General features: G+C 38.9%; 1 protein-coding gene across 1 annotated transcript; it reads right to left on the bottom strand.

Annotated features, from left to right (window-relative positions):
* Window positions 1-599: 599 nt before the first annotated feature.
* Window positions 600-3,046, bottom strand: LOC139692473 (spidroin-2-like). The gene is made up of 2 exons (XM_071590689.1): window positions 2,153-3,046; window positions 600-1,416 (listed from the first exon to the last, which is right to left on the bottom strand). Exons 1-2 carry the CDS (start codon window positions 2,992-2,994, stop codon window positions 600-602), a joined length of 1,659 nt encoding a protein of 552 aa, XP_071446790.1. The 5' UTR covers window positions 2,995-3,046.
* Between the last annotated feature and the right edge of the window lie 17,268 nt (window positions 3,047-20,314).

Below are 20,314 nucleotides of genomic sequence, written 5' to 3'. Positions count from 1 at the left end.
ATCAGTAGCACCTTTCTCAGAGTATGAAGATTTAATTTAAATTTAATTTAAATTTTGGATGGAAGAAATTAGTTATAGAATTAAAATAAAGCAAATTGAACGACCACTTTAGATATTTTGCTCGTATTAAGTGGATGCATTTTCAAAAAAGCAGAATTGGATTTAAATGAACAAATTAATAATTAAATGAATAATTACCGTAAATCATATTTGAATTTTAGGCAAATTATGTGTACCCTAAAGGTTAAGGCGTTACGTGGAATTAAAAAAAAATCAATATGAAAATCTTCAATTACGAGAATCAACAGGTTAAAAAATAGAACTTTGATACTATGGGCCGGTAAATCATAAGCAAAAATAAAATAAAAAAACATTGTATTTATTACAGTACATAATGTTCACATTTTAAGGTTCAACTGAACATATATTCAGGATAATATTCGCTCCTTCGAACGGGCTATTCCTTGGTAATGGAGGTATTAATTTTTTGCTCTGGAGCATAATTACTGATTGATACAATGGAATATTCGTTGGATGGTAAATATCTCTGCCGGAAAATGGGCAAGGTACAAAGAATATTAGTTATCAACGTAGATTCACTAATACGAAGACTGGTAGAAGATTGGTTTGGGGCCCGACATGGACTCCATATACCTCTGGCGAATCGCGCTGAAGGGCATTCGTTGGTAGGATGAAGATTCTCTTGGCTCCTGTGGTCTCATCCCTCCACTGGCTCCACCCATCTCTCCGCTGCCTCCCCCCATCCCTCCGCTGCCTCCCCCCATCCCCTGCATCATGGAATGAGAATCCCCGCCTTTCATGGCTTCTGGCTTTCCCTGGTTAGTCATCGCTGGATGGCTGTCCTTGCTTTCCTTATTAGATTCGTGAATCGGCTGGTCATTCTGATCCTTATTTGGCTGTTTCTCGTTTGGTTTCTGGGTTTTGTTTTGGTTTGCTGGGATCATTACCATGGTGAGAGGAGGTTTGCTGGGATGAGATTCATTATCCGAAGCCCTGTAATAGGTGGGGGAACCCCGTGGGTGTGATGGATAGCCGTATGATCCGTCATGTTGTTGCAGGCTGCAGGTCAAGGTAACTGGAATACCTGGATGCGGGCCGTGCATTTGGTAGGCTGGTGGTGGTGGGTAGGCTGAAGGTGATCCATATCCGTAAGGCTGAGAATACCCTTGCATAGGGAACGGTGCACCATACTGGTATGAAGGAGGGGGAGCGTTGTAAGTCATGTACGGGCCGTATGCAGCGTGTGATGGGTAGCCGGCTCCAGGAGGATAGCCAGTCGGACCGTGATACATTGGTCCATACATTGGAGGCGCACCATACGCATGTCCTGGCGATCCATAAGCTGCCGAAGACGGGTAAACGCCGCCTCCATACGCTGACTTTACGTTTCCGGCGCTAAAAGAAAAGTAAAGTAATGTGGAGTATATAATTTAGAGATAAAATGAAACGGTTTTGTGTTTACTTTTCTGAGTTAAGTCAGTATTAGTAACTTTCATGGCTATTGATCATATGACTGTGGAGTTAAAAATTAATTAATGTTATAATTTAGCTATTTAACTTAGACTCCGTTAATTGTAGACCAATGACCATTAAGAGATACATTTTAGTACTTCGAAAGCAATACATTAGCCATAAAAATAAAATTCAATATTGATTCTTATCGTGAGGCGAGAAGTAAAGAACCAGGCTAAGGTCATATTCAATTCTGTGTTTTTAGTATTCTACTAATACAGTCTGTGCCTCATTTTAATTTTTGATTTCACATGCCATGCGGATTAACTGAGGATGGACATTTTATTTTAAATGCGAATAGTTTTGGTACAGGTTGAAACTGCGTCAAAATCTAACTGTATATTTTAAATAAATGCGGGCTACACACTCCTATTAAAAATTAAATCACAAAAGAAAATATTTCGATTACTTTAATGCTAATAGTGTAATGTGAAAACATTTGGATTCTCTCTTAAAAATCAATATTGAGTATCGACAGCACTTTAAAAAAAAGAATATTTTACAGATTGGTGGACTGGCAGAATTAAACGATTTAAGTACAATTATGAAAAAAATGAACTACTAGGAGTAAGTGGTAGTTTTCTTAATAATTTATTGCATGGGCATTTCCTTCGCTAACCTGTAACCTGGTGTTTGCGGCGCGTACGGGTGAGGTGCGTAGTGGTCATTCCCTGGGTAGGCATGGCCGCCAGAGGATAGAACTGGGGCACTGTAAGAAGGTCCGCGACCGCCGTATCCGTAGGATGGCGAGTAGTCAGATCCTCCTCCTCCGTAAGATTCATGACCCGTTGGGTATGATGGACGGTACACAGAAGAGGGCGCGGAAGCGGCCGCATGGTATTGGTCGACGGCTCCCTTGCCCCCTTGGCCTCCGTAACCATATTCTACTTGAGATTTTCGTGCATAACCCGGATTGATGTGTCCCTCGTGACCGTCGTAATGCCCACGGCGTTGGTGGAAATCATTCGCATCAGGTCCATGCGGCATGTAGCCATTGGGATGACCGGGTCCGTACCCCGGACCTCGACCGCCGCCGTGGTATTGGTCCACGTCCGGTGGATAGTGGTCATCAGATCGTCCATACGGCCCTGGATGGCCTTGCTGGTGGCCCGAGGGTCCGTGAGGGTGTCCATCACCGTTGTAATTTTCGCCATGTGACCGACCTGAAGCGCAGTAAGACTTTTTGGTCCTTTCGGCCCCATCGCCACGGTTTTCCTGGTCATCTTCCACTGGAATCACTTCTCTTCCCTCGGCCTCATCTGGCTGATCGGAGTGCTGCCTGGCATCCCGACCAGATGCGGCTGGCTCCGAATTCTCTTCCTCAATCACGGGGTCGGGTGCCGTTTCTTCATCGATCTTCTTTTTCTCCTTCCTTGATAATCGTGCGTTTACGTCAACAGCCTGCGTGATGAAAAGAAGGAGACACACCCACAGAAAAATGCGAGAGGGAAGAAGGCGCATCGTGACCGTTGATGATATATCGTCGGTCAGTTGTTGACTCTTGAGTGGCTTCCTGTCGACTCATGCGCGGTGGTTATATTACTCGCTCTCCGGTCTCGTCTCTTCATTAGAAGATCATAGAGCTGCGAGCAGCAGTTTTTTTAGCGGGTCAAAGCTCACCTGCCCCTCCCTCCCTTCCGAACACATTAGCACTGTGCATCATAAATCACTGTTCGGGAAATGATGGACTTGGTCTTGATTTGAACTGCATTGAATTCACTCTTTTGAGATCTTTTAGGGAATTTCACTTTCAAAAAATGAGAATTATAACACATAATATTTTGCGTAGCATTTCCCATCAGGTTTTCTCAGAAACATTTCGAGGAGACTATCAGGGAATTTTAATGCTTAAATCATAAATTCTTTGTGCTTCAACTTTTTTAATATAATAATATGCTGTATTTAATGATTTTTATTGGTAAAAATGTCCTCCACAGGGGAAGGCATTCCTTTTATTCTTTTTAAAGCGTTTTACTCATTTTATTTTACATTTTCCAGTATTTATTTTATCCTTCCGAAAAATTGGGAATTTTTAGTTTGAGCTAATGGTTTAGAAATATATTTCACCGAGAAAATGTTTACTTTCAACCGGTGATTCCTAAAGAAAACCTTTGCCTACATTTCCAAGTTATTATTTTATATTTCATATGGTAGCTCCCTCAATTATTTATTTCCGTTGTAAGAAGAGTGGTTAATTGGCCTTGTTTCCTCGTTCTTTACCCTATTTTAGCGCTAAGGTCAAGGACAAGCCAGTATATCTCCTTATTCAATTATTAAAGTATCTTAATGGAAGTTAATGAGATTAAATTATCGTTATTCAAAGAATTTTGAAGGGTTGAGGCAAACAGGCGTGCATTTATATTTTGACTGCTCTGAACTTAGCAAGACTTTTCATTAAATCTTAAAAAACGGCTGCTTTTGATTTTGAAATTTCCATTAAAAAATGTATCATTTGCAGCTCAAGTGCTAATTTCCAATCTTTTCTTCACTGATTGAATTTGTATGAGAAAGCAAAATTGTTTTTATTTTATATCGACTAAACCTACATAATGCGAGTGAGTTAACAATATCATAATTGTCTAAAAATAATCAATAGTATGTAACACATTCAAAATAACAAAATCCAAAAGTAACTTGATGTATTCATTAAATAAGAGCATCATACACTCATATCGCAGCCTGACTATATATACTTTGTCATATTCAAGTTAAAACTCCCGTAGCAGCGTTTAAACTCTCAATTCTTTGCGAAATGGCAGTTGGTGCGTTGTATTTCAGATCGTTTTTTGTCACTATCGTGAGCTATAGTAAAGTGCACGCTGGACCATAGCTTTATTACTGCTCCTGTGAAGTCATATTTTAGCTCCACAAAAATATTTTAATCTGATGTTTTAGCATTATATTACAGTATATAGACTGTTGAGTGAATTTAAAATTAAACATTTTTACTATACCAACCGCGGAATTCAAGAAAACTATAATTGACAGGCTCTAAAGTAAAACAACTCTCTGATTAAAAATTGTGTAGACGTTAAAGCACGGTCGAAATATAGCATAAAGGGAACGATATATCACATTTAAATTTTGTAATAGCTTTTGAAAATCGAGTCACAGATCCCAAGGCATCATGGAGTTAATATCTTTTACGATTTTGAAGATACTACATTTTAATGAGTAAAAACTGGCGTATGTTGTATGCAATAAATTTACTCTTTGTGAATACATTAAGCACTGGCAAAATGTGGCCAACGTGGCGAGTTCTGACACAACACACCATATCAAGCTACCGTACAGACACGATCTCGCAGTTGCGCCTTCTTCGTTTGGTAGAGCCTAACGGACGATGAAACCAAAGTTCTTGTAAGCGCAATCGATGCAATGATTTATATAAGATATTTAATGTCTGAAAATTGAAAAACTAATTAAGGATGTAAACAATTCCACACGAAAAATTGTTTATTATTGTAAGGAAAATTCAAAATCGTGCTGAATAATTTCAACAATTACTTCTTACATAGTATACAGGAAACGATTGTATAAATGAAGAAATGACTTCGTAATTTCGACAGAAATACAAGTATTGAACAAGCTTTGGCAATATTTTCCACTGATAGCCAACTTCATTTGTGTCTGCGTGCAAAATAATGATCTCTTTTCATGAAATAGCTTACGATTTTGGTCTACGTCAACTCCCCAGAAGTGGTACTGAATGTCTCCTATACGAGTACATTTTCTTCGTTCAAATTTTTATTTTATTAATTTTAAGTTCGTGAATAGATTTTTTACAGCTTGTGAACTGCTCATTTAAATAAAACTAATCATTTAGAAAATATTTTTACCAAACATTCTCTAAAAATGTTCTGCATTTGAATGCAGATGATGAAATTAGGGGTCTCGAGTTAGCATAATTATGAAAAGCGGAAACGTTTTGGTGGGAATCCCAAAGATACTTCCCTAGCCGTTTGATCTTATGTTATTTTTTAAGAGTAAAAACTAAACATTTTCTACTTTTTAAATTACTAATATTTCATAGTGAAATAAAGTCTAGTTAAAGAACAGTCTAAACTTGCTAAGCCACTTACCCCTCATAATAGCTATTTTCCACTGCCTCACGTTCAATACCTTGGAGAACATTATATTGTCTCCTTATTATTCATGCTATGTGCGGAGAATTTAGCAAAAGGTGTTGTTGCTTCATTACACTTTTCTCATAAAGCAAATGTTGTATTTCTATGTAATCGAGGATGTATTTTAATAGTTAGTCTAATGAGTGATTAACTCTTAAACAAATAATTATAGGTCTTCAGTGCCTTCGCTAAGTTTTGAGGAATCATTCTCACATTATTTTTTGTATCTTGTGGATTACCTTTCATAAAATTCTTAACGTCTTATTTAATAATAATAATATTGACAGAAGTCCCGAAGGTTTGAAAAAGTAGTGCCATTAAAAATACTATAATATATACCACATGGTAATTAAATTGATTAAGGAGAGGCATTGCATTGATTCAAAGGTAAATATTTAAAAGGGTATTCATATTTATTCGAAAACTTGGCCTTGAATAACAAATTTCGTACTATTTGCACCGTCATTAAGATAACGGGAAGTGAGCGGAGAAAAAGTTTGAAATCGTTCACACCTAAAATAAGCTGTTCTTGTGAGCATAATTTTGTTATAACCGTTAGTAGACAAGTATAATTCCTCCGTGATATTTCCAAGGTATTTTTATGGAAAATGATATTAAGCCTATGGGTAAAGAGATTGCTTGTTAGGGAAAGTCTGGCGTTAAATCCTGGTGATGCCTGTTAACATCTAAACTGCTGTTTTCTTGGTAAGATTTCCTAATTTATAGGAAATTGCCGGTGACACGAAATTTGCCACACACCTACCTACTCTTGAGGATTCGAATTTCAACACGCCTTAGTAAACGCATGCGATAGCTTCATAGATCCGATGAGTTCTACCTTTTCCCAACCAATCACCTTTTCACCATTGAAATATTGTTTTTATAACCATATATAATAAGAGAAAAGGCATTCACATTTCGCTCTCACAAAGTTTCTAATTTGATATATGTAACAAAATATGAAAAGGTTATCGTCCAGGGCTTATTCGAGGACTTAAGATCAATTTAAAGTCAATGTAAAATGATTTGCCTAACTGGTAAATTTGATCCAGCATTGATTAAATTTAGGCTATAATGATTATGTTTCAATTGAAAGAACTAGAAGAACAATTTAAAAGGACATTAAAAATTATAAATTTATACCTGTAGTTTTTATATGGATTTTAATAAATATTTTCATCAAGATCATCAAGCGAAGCTTATGAAATTAATTCGAAAATAGTATTTTAATGGAGGCAGTTTTAGATTTACATTCTGATTACAGTTCTGAGAGTACAATAAAGGCAAAATATATTTAATAATCGGATATATATTTAGATAGGAAGAATCAATATGAAATTAAATTTCTCTAATGTCTTTTCAAATGTACGAAAATGACGTACTTAAATGAGGGGAAACACCTACAGAGGCGTTTTCAGATGTGATATGAAGCATTTTCGAGGTTTCGTGCGGCAATACTTCAGTAAGTTACTAGAGATGTTACTACTCGTTGTGGAATTGCTGAATGTTAAGCTAGGATTGTGCGAATCAAAATCATACGGCTACGGTGACTTATTTTGTTAGGTAAGACAATTTCAAAGCATAAGAAAACAATATACTACTTTAAGAGCAGGGAAGACGATTGAAATCAGGTTTTTTACAGATCTTTTATTTGGAGAGAACTATAAATTAAAATGTGTTTTGAAGAAAAAACCACGAATAATATTTAAGAAAAATATTTATTTGACATAATAAAATAACAGGATAAATTGAAGTGGTACATCAGAGGGCGATACTCAAGGTATTTCTTATTCACTCCCACTGTCTTCGTGAGTCGCAGCAAACGCAAACGGTCAAACCATACTTCCCAGTATGGCTAACAAATTTTTCACGAGGTCTTTAGATCGTTAAGGCCATCCCTCAATGTTTTTGCTGGATTAATACACTTCGTTTGTTTAGAAACTCCACTTGAACAGACTTCCGCAAGACCGTCTCGATCACGGAAGTAGTCATAAATACGTGGAAAATTCCTGGCCCAAAAATCATGCAAAATGGATTGAATTAAACACCTACTCGTCCTCTCTGTAATCCGAGATCTCGTATTTGAGACTGTTTGCTGGTGAGTTACGGTAAGGGTGTTGCTTCGGCGTCGATGTCTTCTGTTCATTCTGTTGACCTTCGCTGTCACATTTCACGGGGTGAGGGCAGCAGTAATACCCTCCGTGGGGTGGAATGAAGGGTTGATTGTGATTGGAAGGGACTTTGTTGTTTGGCGCTTGTTGGACGCGGCCGTAGTAGACCTGGGGCTCGTAATGGGCGTAAGACTCGGCCGCTGACAACTCCTCTTCGCTTGAGGAATCCATCTCGGAGCACCCCTGGCCGCTTTCGAAAATGCGTGTGAGCAGGTCGGAATCAAAGGACACATCTTCATTCTCCTTGCTTTGACACTCGTCATCCTCCTTATATCCCACTTCTATTACCGTCTCTGTACGTGGTTTGGCCTCGATTCCATTCAAGTACACAGTTGCAGAGAAGACCACGATGAGGAGGGCCGTGAGGAATCGAGCTGGTGTGGTAGCCATTTTCTCAACGTATGGACGTTCTGAATCGCGACCGTTGTTTAAACTGAAGGGCGAGCTGCCTCTTTCTACCGCATTTATTAAGGGCGTAGAATGCGTCATCTCCTCTTGCAGCATGCAATGCGAGTTACCAAACGTATCGTAATATTTTGGTGGCAGAATCACGAATGCAATGAATAGAATTACGATATTCTTTCTCTGGATTCCATTACATCATATTTGTTCTGAACAGTGGAAATTAATGTATGTTCTGAGTTAAGCAATCGAAAGTGATCGTAGGTTATTGGAATTATGTAACCTAGGTTTGGGGTAAAGCTTATGCGCTAGTTAGGGTTGTAAATTAAGAGTTAAAATGGTGAGCAGGGGTCTTATTAAGTATAAATACAATTTACTTTCTCGTATACATAATTTAAAAACAGTTAAAAAAAGTTTTGCTCGGGTGTAAAATATGCGTGAAATTGAAAATAAAGATTTGATAATCAAATTTTGAACGGGTGACATAGTAATCTTCCGTGAAGTAGCAGAGAAAATGTGTTTGCGAGTTCCTAATCCATGACTTTCACAGATAGATGGCTCAAAAATTGTCTTCTTTGATGGTTCAACTGTTTGAAACAAGATTCTTATTTACAAATGCGCCTATAGTATGACACATGAAATTATTATTTCACCGTTGCAGAAGGTTTCTTTATGTTCTATTTTAGTGCTCTGTTGAAATTTCTAAGCAAAACATTTACAATTACCTATAAATTATTGATTATTACCCGTATGGTATTATGCAATGTTCTAATATCATTTTGATAGATGTTCCTTTGAACGTTCTTCATCTTCAATGTGTTTAGGGATTACAGCATTACCATCTTTGATCCATATGCCACAACTCCATTCCACGCGGCCTAACTGATGCCCGCACTACTCCTTATTCAACTTCGCTCTGATCGCCATTAATTGTTAACTTATGCGTAATGACTTAATATACCGCTTTCCTCCCGGTGAAACAGGCATCTCCTCATGACGGTACACCGCATATTTTTTGCTACTAAAATGTGTCTATCTTGCCATTTCATGATTAGGGAGAAATATTCTGTAGAAGAAACACTACCAGCCATATTTCCAAAAACAAAAACATATTCAATGCTTGAAAATCACTTGAGTTGGGGAGAGCATTACTTTTATACCGTTGCCTTTAGAAATGATTGGGTGTTTCAATATCGAGGTATGATGTACAAGTTGTAAATCGAGATGATATCTCAAATTAAGTTGCATGGTATGTTTTGTCAACTTAAGATATGAAAAGATATTTGGGAGTACTCTGTTTTATACTAATTATTCAACTTAGGAGGAAGTGGGAAGCAAAAAAGCGAAGAAAGCCAGGTCACCGTTTTTATGTTGCTCCGTGTTCCACCCTCTCCTTTCTGCTTTCCACATCACTCACGCGTTTTTATTCCGAACCAGCGGCATTCCGAGGAATGTGCAATGAAAGGGAGTCGGTCTATGAACGTTGCCTCATCAAATCCACGTTCCATGCATTGCCTAGCATTTTTCTAGCGCTATGCTACCTACGCTAGGAAAGGAATGAATTGCAAAAGCCTTTTCTATCTTGTGTTCAAAATGCCCTTACGAAGCAGAGTTTCTCGCTACGAATGCCATCCCCCATGGGCAGACTTGATTTATTGTACATATCGTTTGATTCTTTTACATGTTAGTGGGAATAAAAACCTAAATTTATTATTAAAACGAAATATTGAATACTTTTTGTTATTGATACAATAAAGTAATTAAACGATAAACACACTAAAATGGATAGGATAAGTATGGAAAGTCTGAGGGACCTGGATGAGATGAAAGTATTTAAAAAGATAAATAATAGAAATAATTCGTAAAAGTTGGAAAAATTCTGGTAAAAAATATGATTCCTTGTAGTGATGACCCTTCTCGATGGTTGCTAAACCAGGTGGGGAACATTTACATACTTCATGAAGTTTTCTCGGGTTTTCCACCGGGTCAGGGGTTCCATGTTGGCCAGCAATGCCCTTTGCCGTTTATAATGTTCTCGAATTATATTTAATGTGAGGATAAATAGCGTTTCTGCAGTTTTTAATTATCAGCTTAAAGTGTTTAGATATACTGATGACCTTAATACGTTTCATCCTACTTGTACAGTGAATCTATACAATAAAGTGGAGTAATAAGACCAGACCTTGAATTTTGAATTTGATCCACAAAACCTAAATTTTCTTTCAATTCCTTTGTTCATTTCCAATATCCCTGGAAGTGAATAAATACGTATGGAAATTAATAAGCCTGACGTTTTTGTCCACCGTGTTAGTAGCCCATGCCCCTCCAGAATTTCAATAAACTATATTTTTCATCATATAATTTTCCATTTGTGGAATCGTAGATAAGCCACCTATCCGACGAATCTAGTCCCAGTTTCTGTAATATTTTCATTAATTATGCCCAATTTATTCTATCGAACATCTCAAAATCTACGGGACAAGCAAGTACGTACATGCTAATTGTATTAATGACCTCATTAAGGATAAGGCATCACTCGTCCCTCTCCACTTGTTGTACGCAAACTATACATCCCCTGAGAAATAATTTTCCCACCCCTCCATCCTCTCGCTGCCGATCATAAGTTTCAATTCAGCTGCGTGCGAAATCAAACTTATTATTCTTTAGCCCTCAAATATGGCTGCCTTCACGTTTCTGGGATGGGAACGATGGTATGGCGAAATATTCCGGCCATATTCCTCCCTCATAAATGCTATGAATTAGCCCGTAAAAACTCTTCATCCCACCTTTTCCTAAACCTTTAAGTAGTACCGCGGTTATGTTGTCAACCCCCACGGCCTTTTTTATTTCAATTCCCTTAGTGCCCTTTCTCTCTCACCATCGAGTAAGCCTGGACCTAGCTATCCTCCTCTATGTCATATTCTCTTACAATGTCTAACCTTGCTGATCTTAATGCCTTACCTCACAGTTCTTCTATATAATCCTCCATTCCTATTGAATCTTCTCTGGTTCACGCTAGTAATTTTCCTGGCTTGTATTTGATTGTTATCCATATTTTCCTATTTTCATCCCTGACTGAGTTTAAACCTTTCTGTATAGCGCACAAATTTCACCCTTCCTTTGCAAACTTTCCATATCCTCGTACTGAGTTTTCCCCCAAGCTTCTTTGGCTCTACTTTTTACTCGCCTCAGTTTATTATTGAACTCTTTATACCTAACTCACTGTTTAGATTCTTCCATTTCCTTCACTCGTCTATCTTTCAATTCATCTTGTGTGTAATCCATGGATTTCTTACCCATACCGTAATATAGTCTAATAAATATATGAACGGTAATATGTTCAATATCATTCTGAATCCCTAGCCATTTCCCATGAATACCTATACCTATTGTAGGGTTTAAATTAAGTGTTTGTAATAAAATGACCTTGTTACCTGCACGACTCTATTGCTTTCTCCCCGTGGTCATTTCTTGTTCCTTAACCATCCATTTGCATCTTTCGCTTTATAGCTCTCCCTACCCTCAGCATCGTCCCAACTTTTCAAGTCCTTTTTATAACTCGTAAGGTCATCTCTTATGTCTTCTTGTTGCTTCTATCGATTTCCTTTTGCAAGAACTTCGTGAGCTGACGACTGCAGAAGATTTACCTCTCCCGCTGCGGGGCACGACACAAGGCCCGGCAGGCCGAATTTCGTAGTAGCCAGGAGTCATACTCTCAGATCTGGCTATCATATATGAATGGGGTAATTAATAGAAATGGTTTCCCGTTGCCTTATTCAGTAGTGTTTTTAATATGACAGCGTCACTGTAATAGCCACCCCACTGAAGTCTGACACCTTTGCAGCCATCTCATTGAGGAACGGACGCTGTGCGGTCTACCTTCCGTCTGGCTTCTACCTTTCGATCTATCTTTCATTGGTGACACAACCTGGAGCAAATATCATTATTCCCACCAGCATAGCTCTCGGGGTCATCAGAACGCACAGTGGAAGGAGTCCACTAGGTCAATATTGTAGTCCACAGGGGGGAGAGAAATCCAATAAGTCTCCCATATTTTTTATATGCATTGGTTATTCCTTGATTTTACCGATTTTTACTTAAAAAAATATGGACGATAGATGTTGAAACACCATAATATCAGTTTCTTTCCGGAACGCTATCGTGTATCAAGCTATTGGACGACAAGCTAGGAATTATTTGCTCTGTAACAGAATCTTTGCCGCAAACCGGATACAGCATGTTCTCATTTTCGGACGATGCAGTATTAATGGTGTCATCGTTTTCCCCAACCATCTGCAGTGTATCTCCAGATTTGTAATTTCGGAATTCACTAATTGTTTCTCTCTCATTGGGTTAAAAATTGATGCAGGTTTGACATTGGTTGTTCAAGATCTAGTTAATGCAACTATTTTAGTTGGGAAGTCAATGCAAATTGCATCGGTGTACGTTTGTAAGGTTTCTTCAAAAAATAATCTGAAAGTTTAAAAGATTCCGGTACTTATCGACAATTTTTCCTTTTTCGTTTGAATGACAAGTGTGAACCTTTATAATTGCTCCTATTTTCACGTGCTTTATCTATTTAATTATTTCATTTAACTTTTTGATCGAGTACTCCTGAGATACATGAATGATTTCTTACTGTTACTTGAAATATATGAGCGTAATTCCTGTTTCCGTACTTCAGCAACTATTGTAGATCCCAGAAGTATGGCCATTGGCTGTGATGATGTCTTTAGAAGTTAGGTAAAAACTGGAGGCAGTCTTGATAATGATCAGTATCACGGTAATGAGTAAAATGATTTCCCCGAAGAACTAATACACTAATAGGCAGGCAATAAACAAAATAAAATCTGTGGGGATCCTCAGCAACGTTAAAAATGAATTAAAGTGTCTTAATGCAGTAATATTCTGTGAAAAATCAGGATATGAGCTTTCCTAAAATTTATTCATGAATAATAGATTTTAAATCGATTTTACTGAATGGCCTTTAGGTAGTAATTGCCTACCTCGCGCTACAAAATGTCTCAACCATTTAGGAGTTTTGAACGCTTATTTTACAAAGTTTGAATTTTGTATACATCCCTGGCAATTGTTTCCTCTTTGTTATATATTTGTTTTCAACATAAACATTCTAGAACATAAAATTACTAAATAAACTTAATGTAACCATATTTATTCTGTTTTATGAGGCAAGACATATCATGGGAGTATTCAATTAATCAGTTCTGTGTCCTAGAAATTGCCTTTTGTATTGTACACACATCTATGATCTTGTTAGAGAAACTCAAAACTTCATGAAAAAACTGAAAACTACGCCCGATTGGTGTTCACCGGTCAGTATAATTTGCCATGGCACCATATTCATTTTCATTTTATATGAACTCGCTTTTCTTTTCTCCGCCGCTCTTTATTCTTTCCGCCGTAAATGTTCTCAATTCCTCTTGTTTTTCCCTTTATCTTTTCTCCTTCATCTCTTCCTCTTTTCCCTTTCTTCCCTTCGCTCATTCCTAAGGGTGTGACTGTATCTTGGAACCACATAGGTTGATTTCACTGGCGCGAAATTGCTAAATTGAGTCGTCAACTCCAATTCTAGAATGATTGGCTGTCATAGAAAATCTCTCATAAATCAATATCTTATTATGTACATTCCAAAATCTGTTGACATGATGTTATCTCATAGTGAAAGATCTTTCAATTACATCCTTGTGGTATGGAATTAAAAAAGAATACAAACCATTGTAATTTAATTAAATTATGTATTATGTAAACGCCAATGTGAATTGCAACTCAAGTAAAAGGTTTCACTAAGCTGATTTTTGAAAACCTTTTCAATTTGTTTTTAATAATCTCCACTCTCTATTATCGAAGATGTAACCCCATCTTTCGTCAGTTTTAGTATGAGAAAAAAGTCTACTATTCTTTTATGCTGGGAGAAGAAAGAATTCTAGAAAATTTATTTCTTTGTGGAAACTAAAAATAACAATTCGGCAACCCTTTTAAAGTTCTGGGTTAAAAATTTAGATTTTCTTGTGGAAAACGGGAAATTTTCTCGTTTTTGAGAAAAATATTGTTGCGACTGCTCTTCGTCTGGAAAACCTTTACCTAAGTGACTTCCTGTAGGGATCATTCTCAACTCTGATAAATAAAAATTGATAAATAATGAATAAGAACTAATCATTGGAAAACGAAGGTTATGAGCTTCTGAAGAAATACTAAGGCTAAGATAAACTTTAAAGTTGGGGGGAATAAACTAGAACAGTTAATCTATTTGGGAAGTGTTTTCGTTGGGGGTGGGCATAGTGGTAAAAATATTAAAATGAGAATTGCGTTATGCACAGAAGCTTTTGCAAAGAGGTGGGAGTTGACAAGACACCTCAATTAGGGATATCAAGAAAATACTAATAATGGGTAAGCGTAGAATCGAGGCTTTTGAGATCTGGGTGTGGAGAAGAATGAAGAAAATAAAATGGGCAGAAAGAAATACAAATCTTAAAGTTCTTGGCATGGAAGGGGAAGAGAGACGGCTGTTGGGAGAGCCTTGAAAAAGACAGGGCAAGTAATTGACAGAGATATTGAGAGGTAATGGGATGTTGAAGACGGGAGGGGACGTGGGGATTAGATGTTAGAGAGCTGGGAAAGCGAGGATGAGGGAAGAAAAGAATAAGCATTTCGGTTGGAATTAAAGCACTCAGAAATTATGCAGGGAAAAAGAATGAGTGATTTTAATTGTAATATACGGTCTAAATATATTATCTGCCATGTTACGAAGGTTTTCGGAGTTAGTGGTGTATCGTCCCACCATTCATCAGAAACCTCCCCTGAGGTGGTAGAATGCTACTCATTATAAAAATAAATAAAAATGCTGAAATCCCGGATGTTATCATTATTTTTTTACTCTACCGGACAAGTTCACTGCTCAGTGTACCACATACAAAATGTTAAAATAAACGTATACGATTGAATTTTTATTTCTCAAGATAGCCCTAACAACTTCTCTAATTCTATTTTTTCAGGATGAACTTGGGTGGAGAGATCGTACCGCTGAGGGTGCTTCTTGCTGTCGAAGATGCAATACAGTTTATAAGACAGTGTGAGTAATTTTCTGATGCATAAATAACCCCATTCATTTAACGCTATAGGCTGTATTTGTATTATCGTAGCTTAAGATATATGTGCAGTAAACTTTTTATTCTAATCTTTTCAAATATATCTTTTACCTACGAGACTTACGAAATCTTAATAAATTATTTATGCATTCCACTCGATTGTAATTATTGTCTAGATAGATAATATCATAAATTTTCCTTGTAGGATAATGATTTACCATAGTACCTAAAAATTTTCTCAAAGAGTTCGTAATGGTTTTCTAAAATGGAGCCTAATAATGTAATGATGAACCCCTTGGCACATTGTTCTTAGGAAGGACCTTAAGGTGGTGAATTGTATCAGCCACATCTGAGGTGACCTTTCTATGTTTCATCATAAAATATCTGCATTATCTCTTTATTTAGGTAAAGCAGGTCACACAAATGCAGCAAAATGTTTTTAAAGGTGTGTTTATGTATCTTTAAAAAAATAACGCTTTTCAGATTCTCATGTGGAAGGATTATTCTGCAGTGAGAGAGGGTCTTACATCAAACCACGCATATTTCAAGCTATGAGGCGAGGAGACAGGAAGGCTCTTCATCAATTGCTCAATCCAAACTCTGAGGAGCTCTCAAGGATGCCGTGGTTGGCCGAAGTTGGATTTGCAACAGCCGAAACGCACATTGCCATAGAATGCAGCGCAGCTCTCACCTCTCTGTTGACCTACCTCCCAAGGCCTCTCTTCCCTATGCGTATCCAGGGACTAGTACTCAGTATGTACCCACGCATGCGCTCTTCATTCTGATATTTTATTACATTCCTTGTGTTGAATGAAATTTCTGCGAAAAAATATTAAAATGGTGGATAAGCTGAGCGAAAGGGATTATCTAGATTTGCGACAGCTACATTTTCCTAAAAAGTTCACATGGAAAATATATGCAAAATGGAAGGGTGTTTGTTTCTTCCAGCCCTCCTGCTTGGTAATACCTTATCGACAGCACACTATCGCTTATCCATTACAAATAAGCAGCGTTGGTAATGGTACATTCCCAGTCTAATGCCCAAAAAAGTCTCTGGAAAAAATATGCGAAACATCTTACCATATACAAAAATGTGAGCTGCAAACTTGATGAATGCATTTAAAAAGCAAATTGGTTGGATATTCATGCAATCTTGCACCAAAAAGTACAAGTCGTATGCCCAAGACTTAAATTTTGATAAATCAAAAACAGCAAATTACAATTAATATTTATTTTTCAAGGGTTGGTTTTATTATTATTTATTGTCTGTATAGTAAATATGCGATTCCAGGCTCTCTGGGACATTTTGGGTTTCATTTTATGTTGATTGGGCATTATTATTAACCTACCAGTCTGCACGAGAGGATCTCCAGGAATATGTCCCATATTCGCCCGTCTTTGCCGTGCAAACTGACATGTACTCAATGCTCGTCAGTAACCCCTAGACTCCACCTAGCTCGTCTATCAATGAGAATGGTTGAATTTACAGTGCATCGTGGGTATCCTCTTTTCACACCGTAGGTCTGGATATTTGGTACACTTTTCCACTTCTTTTGCATTCTTGTTCGTTCCAGTCAGTTCAATCAGGAACCCGATCTCAGGCATGGCATGCGTAAGATAGTCTAGGGTAGCGATAAATGTTTTGGTCAGAGACAACTGAATAATAATGGGGAAGGAATGATTTCACCAGCTCAAAAAGGACGGGGAGACTAGTGACACGTATTAATTAATGAAAGCGAATTTATTCCTCCAAATGTTATTTGCTGTGTCTATTCTTTGACAAAGAATGTGAATATCCTGAACACCTACTCACACATCTTTTCATGTCTTTTCCAAGCTTATGTTGCATTGTTTTCGACGTTTTCATAGTTTTTTTCACAATTCCTTGTAGACAGTGTAAAACTTTTCATCCTCTTTAAATAATGCGAAAGGGAATGCAAGTGTTTCAGGGTAAATGATCTGGTAATTTATTAGCAATTAATTTTCTTTGGATTGTATTTTATTGTATCCTTGCCACTCCGAAACACAGTTTACGTAACTTGGTCTTTCCGTATCAACAGGACTATCCAAAATATTTCCACAAAATCTTTTAAAAGGCTCCTTAGAGCAAAGATTCATCTAATGTTGGATCGTAGTCTTCCGTGGCGTTCAGGATTAGTGGATGTCTCCATTTTTCGGGTTCCCGCCGCGTTGGTAGTCATGCTTGACGACAGTTTCGCCTGGATTCCACCAGGCGTCTTCAGGTCGAAGTGCCGATATCAGTTCAGTTTCAGTTTCAAAGGTTTTTATTTCCGTATTATAGATTACAGATGTAAAGAGTACATAAACAATATATAAACATAACAATAACAACACGGAAACCCCGTTATAGGATAATGATCCTCTTCGGGGTGGAAATGAAATAAATAAGGACAGGCAACAAAGAGGGTTGCGTTTGCGGAAAACCTTTATATTATTTTCGACGGGAGCGGTATCGGCCCGGCATTCGCCCAAGGGCGGAGGGAAACCCGTAAAACCTCCGCCAGACCACCGGAGAAGAGGGAGCGAAGACAGATGGTAGAAGGATAACAGAAACAAAACGTGAATAAATTAACAAAATATAGAAACAACAATGATTTTTAGTGAGCACACTGGAAAGTTCACTGGGATCTCACAGGTTAGGTTCACTTCACTTGTTTCGTCACTTCCTTGATCTTCGGCGGGGGGGGGGGGGGAAGAGTGGTAAGTCAGGGTCCGGAAGCAGACATGAGGGCGTCGGTAGCTCTGTCCGGACGTGATGTGTTGGCAAGATGATCTCCGGATAATAACTTGGGAAGGTGGAGTGGATGATCCGTGCCGGTGACTGTAGCTTTATCATTGGCTTGCGACGTAGCAGGCCTCCCATGTTGCCCATGATGGTGGTGAGCAGCTCCACGTTGTAATCCGCGAGTCGGGCCGCGGCTCTGCATCGGGTGCGGCACAACCTGTGGAGTATGGGTTCAGTGCCGATATCATTTTGGCTGCGCTTATTTAGCCCTCGCTCTCTCGCTGCTGCGCTGTGATTGGTTGGTTTCTGGAACACTCTCTTCCAGGCGTTCGTCAGGTGGTAACCGTCTTCCCGGTTGAAATTTCTCGGCGTTTTTGTGATCTCAATTGATTCTCTAATAAGCCGAGGATAGTATCTTCTTTCCTTGGTGATTATCTCGGCTTCGTCAAATTTGATGTCGTGTCCGGGTTCGCTCCAGGCATGCTCGGCGACTGCTGATAGGCTGAATTTCTCATTCTTTGTTGCCCTCTTGTGTTCTTGCAGGCGGGTCTTCATGGACCTGCATGTCTCGCCGATATACGATTTGCCGCAAGAGCAAGGCACGCGGTACACACCTTCGAGAAGACCTTTCGGGATCTTGTCCTTGGGCCTTGGAATTATCTGGCTTATTTTTGTCACGCAGTTAAATCTTGTGGCAATGTCTTTCTTCTTCAGGACCCTCGAGATCTTTTCGCTTGTGCCGGCGACGTAGGGGATGATGGCATAGCTTCCTGGCTTTTCAGTTTGATGTTTCTCCTTGTCGGGTGTCTGGTGGCGTTTTTCCACTTTAGCGGTCCTTTTCAGGACCAATTCTTCTTTGTATCCATTCATCTTCAGTGCCGTCATCAAATGTTCCTTTTCCTTGGCCAATGATTCTGCATCCGAAAGTTTGTATGCGCGATGCAGGAGTGTTGCCACGAGTGATGCCTTCTTCCTTTGGAGCGGGAGTTTCTTCGAACAACGCGAAGGAGCGGCAATGGGCTCACCCCTATCCCCGGTGATAGCAGACATCTATATGGAAAGATTCGAACAAATGGCGATCAAATCCCACGATAAGAAACCCAAGTTATGGCTAAGATACGTGGACGACACGTTCGTAATTTGGCCACATGGACCTGAAGAACTGCAGAGATTCCTGGAGCACCTCAACTCTCAGCATCCGGCAATACAATTCACTATGGAGACCGAAAAAGACAACCAAATCCCGTTTTTGGACATAATGGTGAAGAGGAGGACCAACGGGAGTATCGGCCACTCAGTATACAGGAAGGCCACCCATACTGACCGCTACCTGAACGCCCACTCACATCATCACCCGTCCCAGAAGGCATCACTCGTGGCAACACTCCTGCATCGCGCATACAAACTTTCGGATGCAGAATCATTGGCCAAGGAAAAGGAACATTTGATGACGGCACTGAAGATGAATGGATACAAAGAAGAATTGGTCCTGAAAAGGACCGCTAAAGTGGAAAAACGCCACCAGACACCCGACAAGGAGAAACATCAAACTGAAAAGCCAGGAAGCTATGCCATCATCCCCTACGTCGCCGGCACAAGCGAAAAGATCTCGAGGGTCCTGAAGAAGAAAGACATTGCCACAAGATTTAACTGCGTGACAAAAATAAGCCAGATAATTCCAAGGCCCAAGGACAAGATCCCGAAAGGTCTTCTCGAAGGTGTGTACCGCGTGCCTTGCTCTTGCGGCAAATCGTATATCGGCGAGACATGCAGGTCCATGAAGACCCGCCTGCAAGAACACAAGAGGGCAACAAAGAATGAGAAATTCAGCCTATCAGCAGTCGCCGAGCATGCCTGGAGCGAACCCGGACACGACATCAAATTTGACGAAGCCGAGATAATCACCAAGGAAAGAAGATACTATCCTCGGCTTATTAGAGAATCAATTGAGATCACAAAAACGCCGAGAAATTTCAACCGGGAAGACGGTTACCACCTGACGAACGCCTGGAAGAGAGTGTTCCAGAAACCAACCAATCACAGCGCAGCAGCGAGAGAGCGAGGGCTATATAAGCGCAGCCAAATTCTGTATATAATCCCCGCCATGTTATTGTTATGTTTATATATTGTTTATACTCTCCATACAATCTGTACTTTGCAAGACGGAAATAAAAACCTTTAAAACTGAAACTGAAACTGAACTCATATTAGAGTTCGTTATCCTTTCAT

The sequence above is a fragment of the Hetaerina americana genome, unplaced genomic scaffold (genome assembly GCF_022747635.1).
Source record: "Hetaerina americana unplaced genomic scaffold, ioHetAmer1.1.p SCAF_4, whole genome shotgun sequence".
NCBI classification, from domain to species: Eukaryota; Metazoa; Arthropoda; class Insecta; order Odonata; family Calopterygidae; genus Hetaerina; species Hetaerina americana.
Note: the sequence above shows the minus strand (reverse complement) of the source record. Positions and strands in the feature narration are given on the sequence as shown.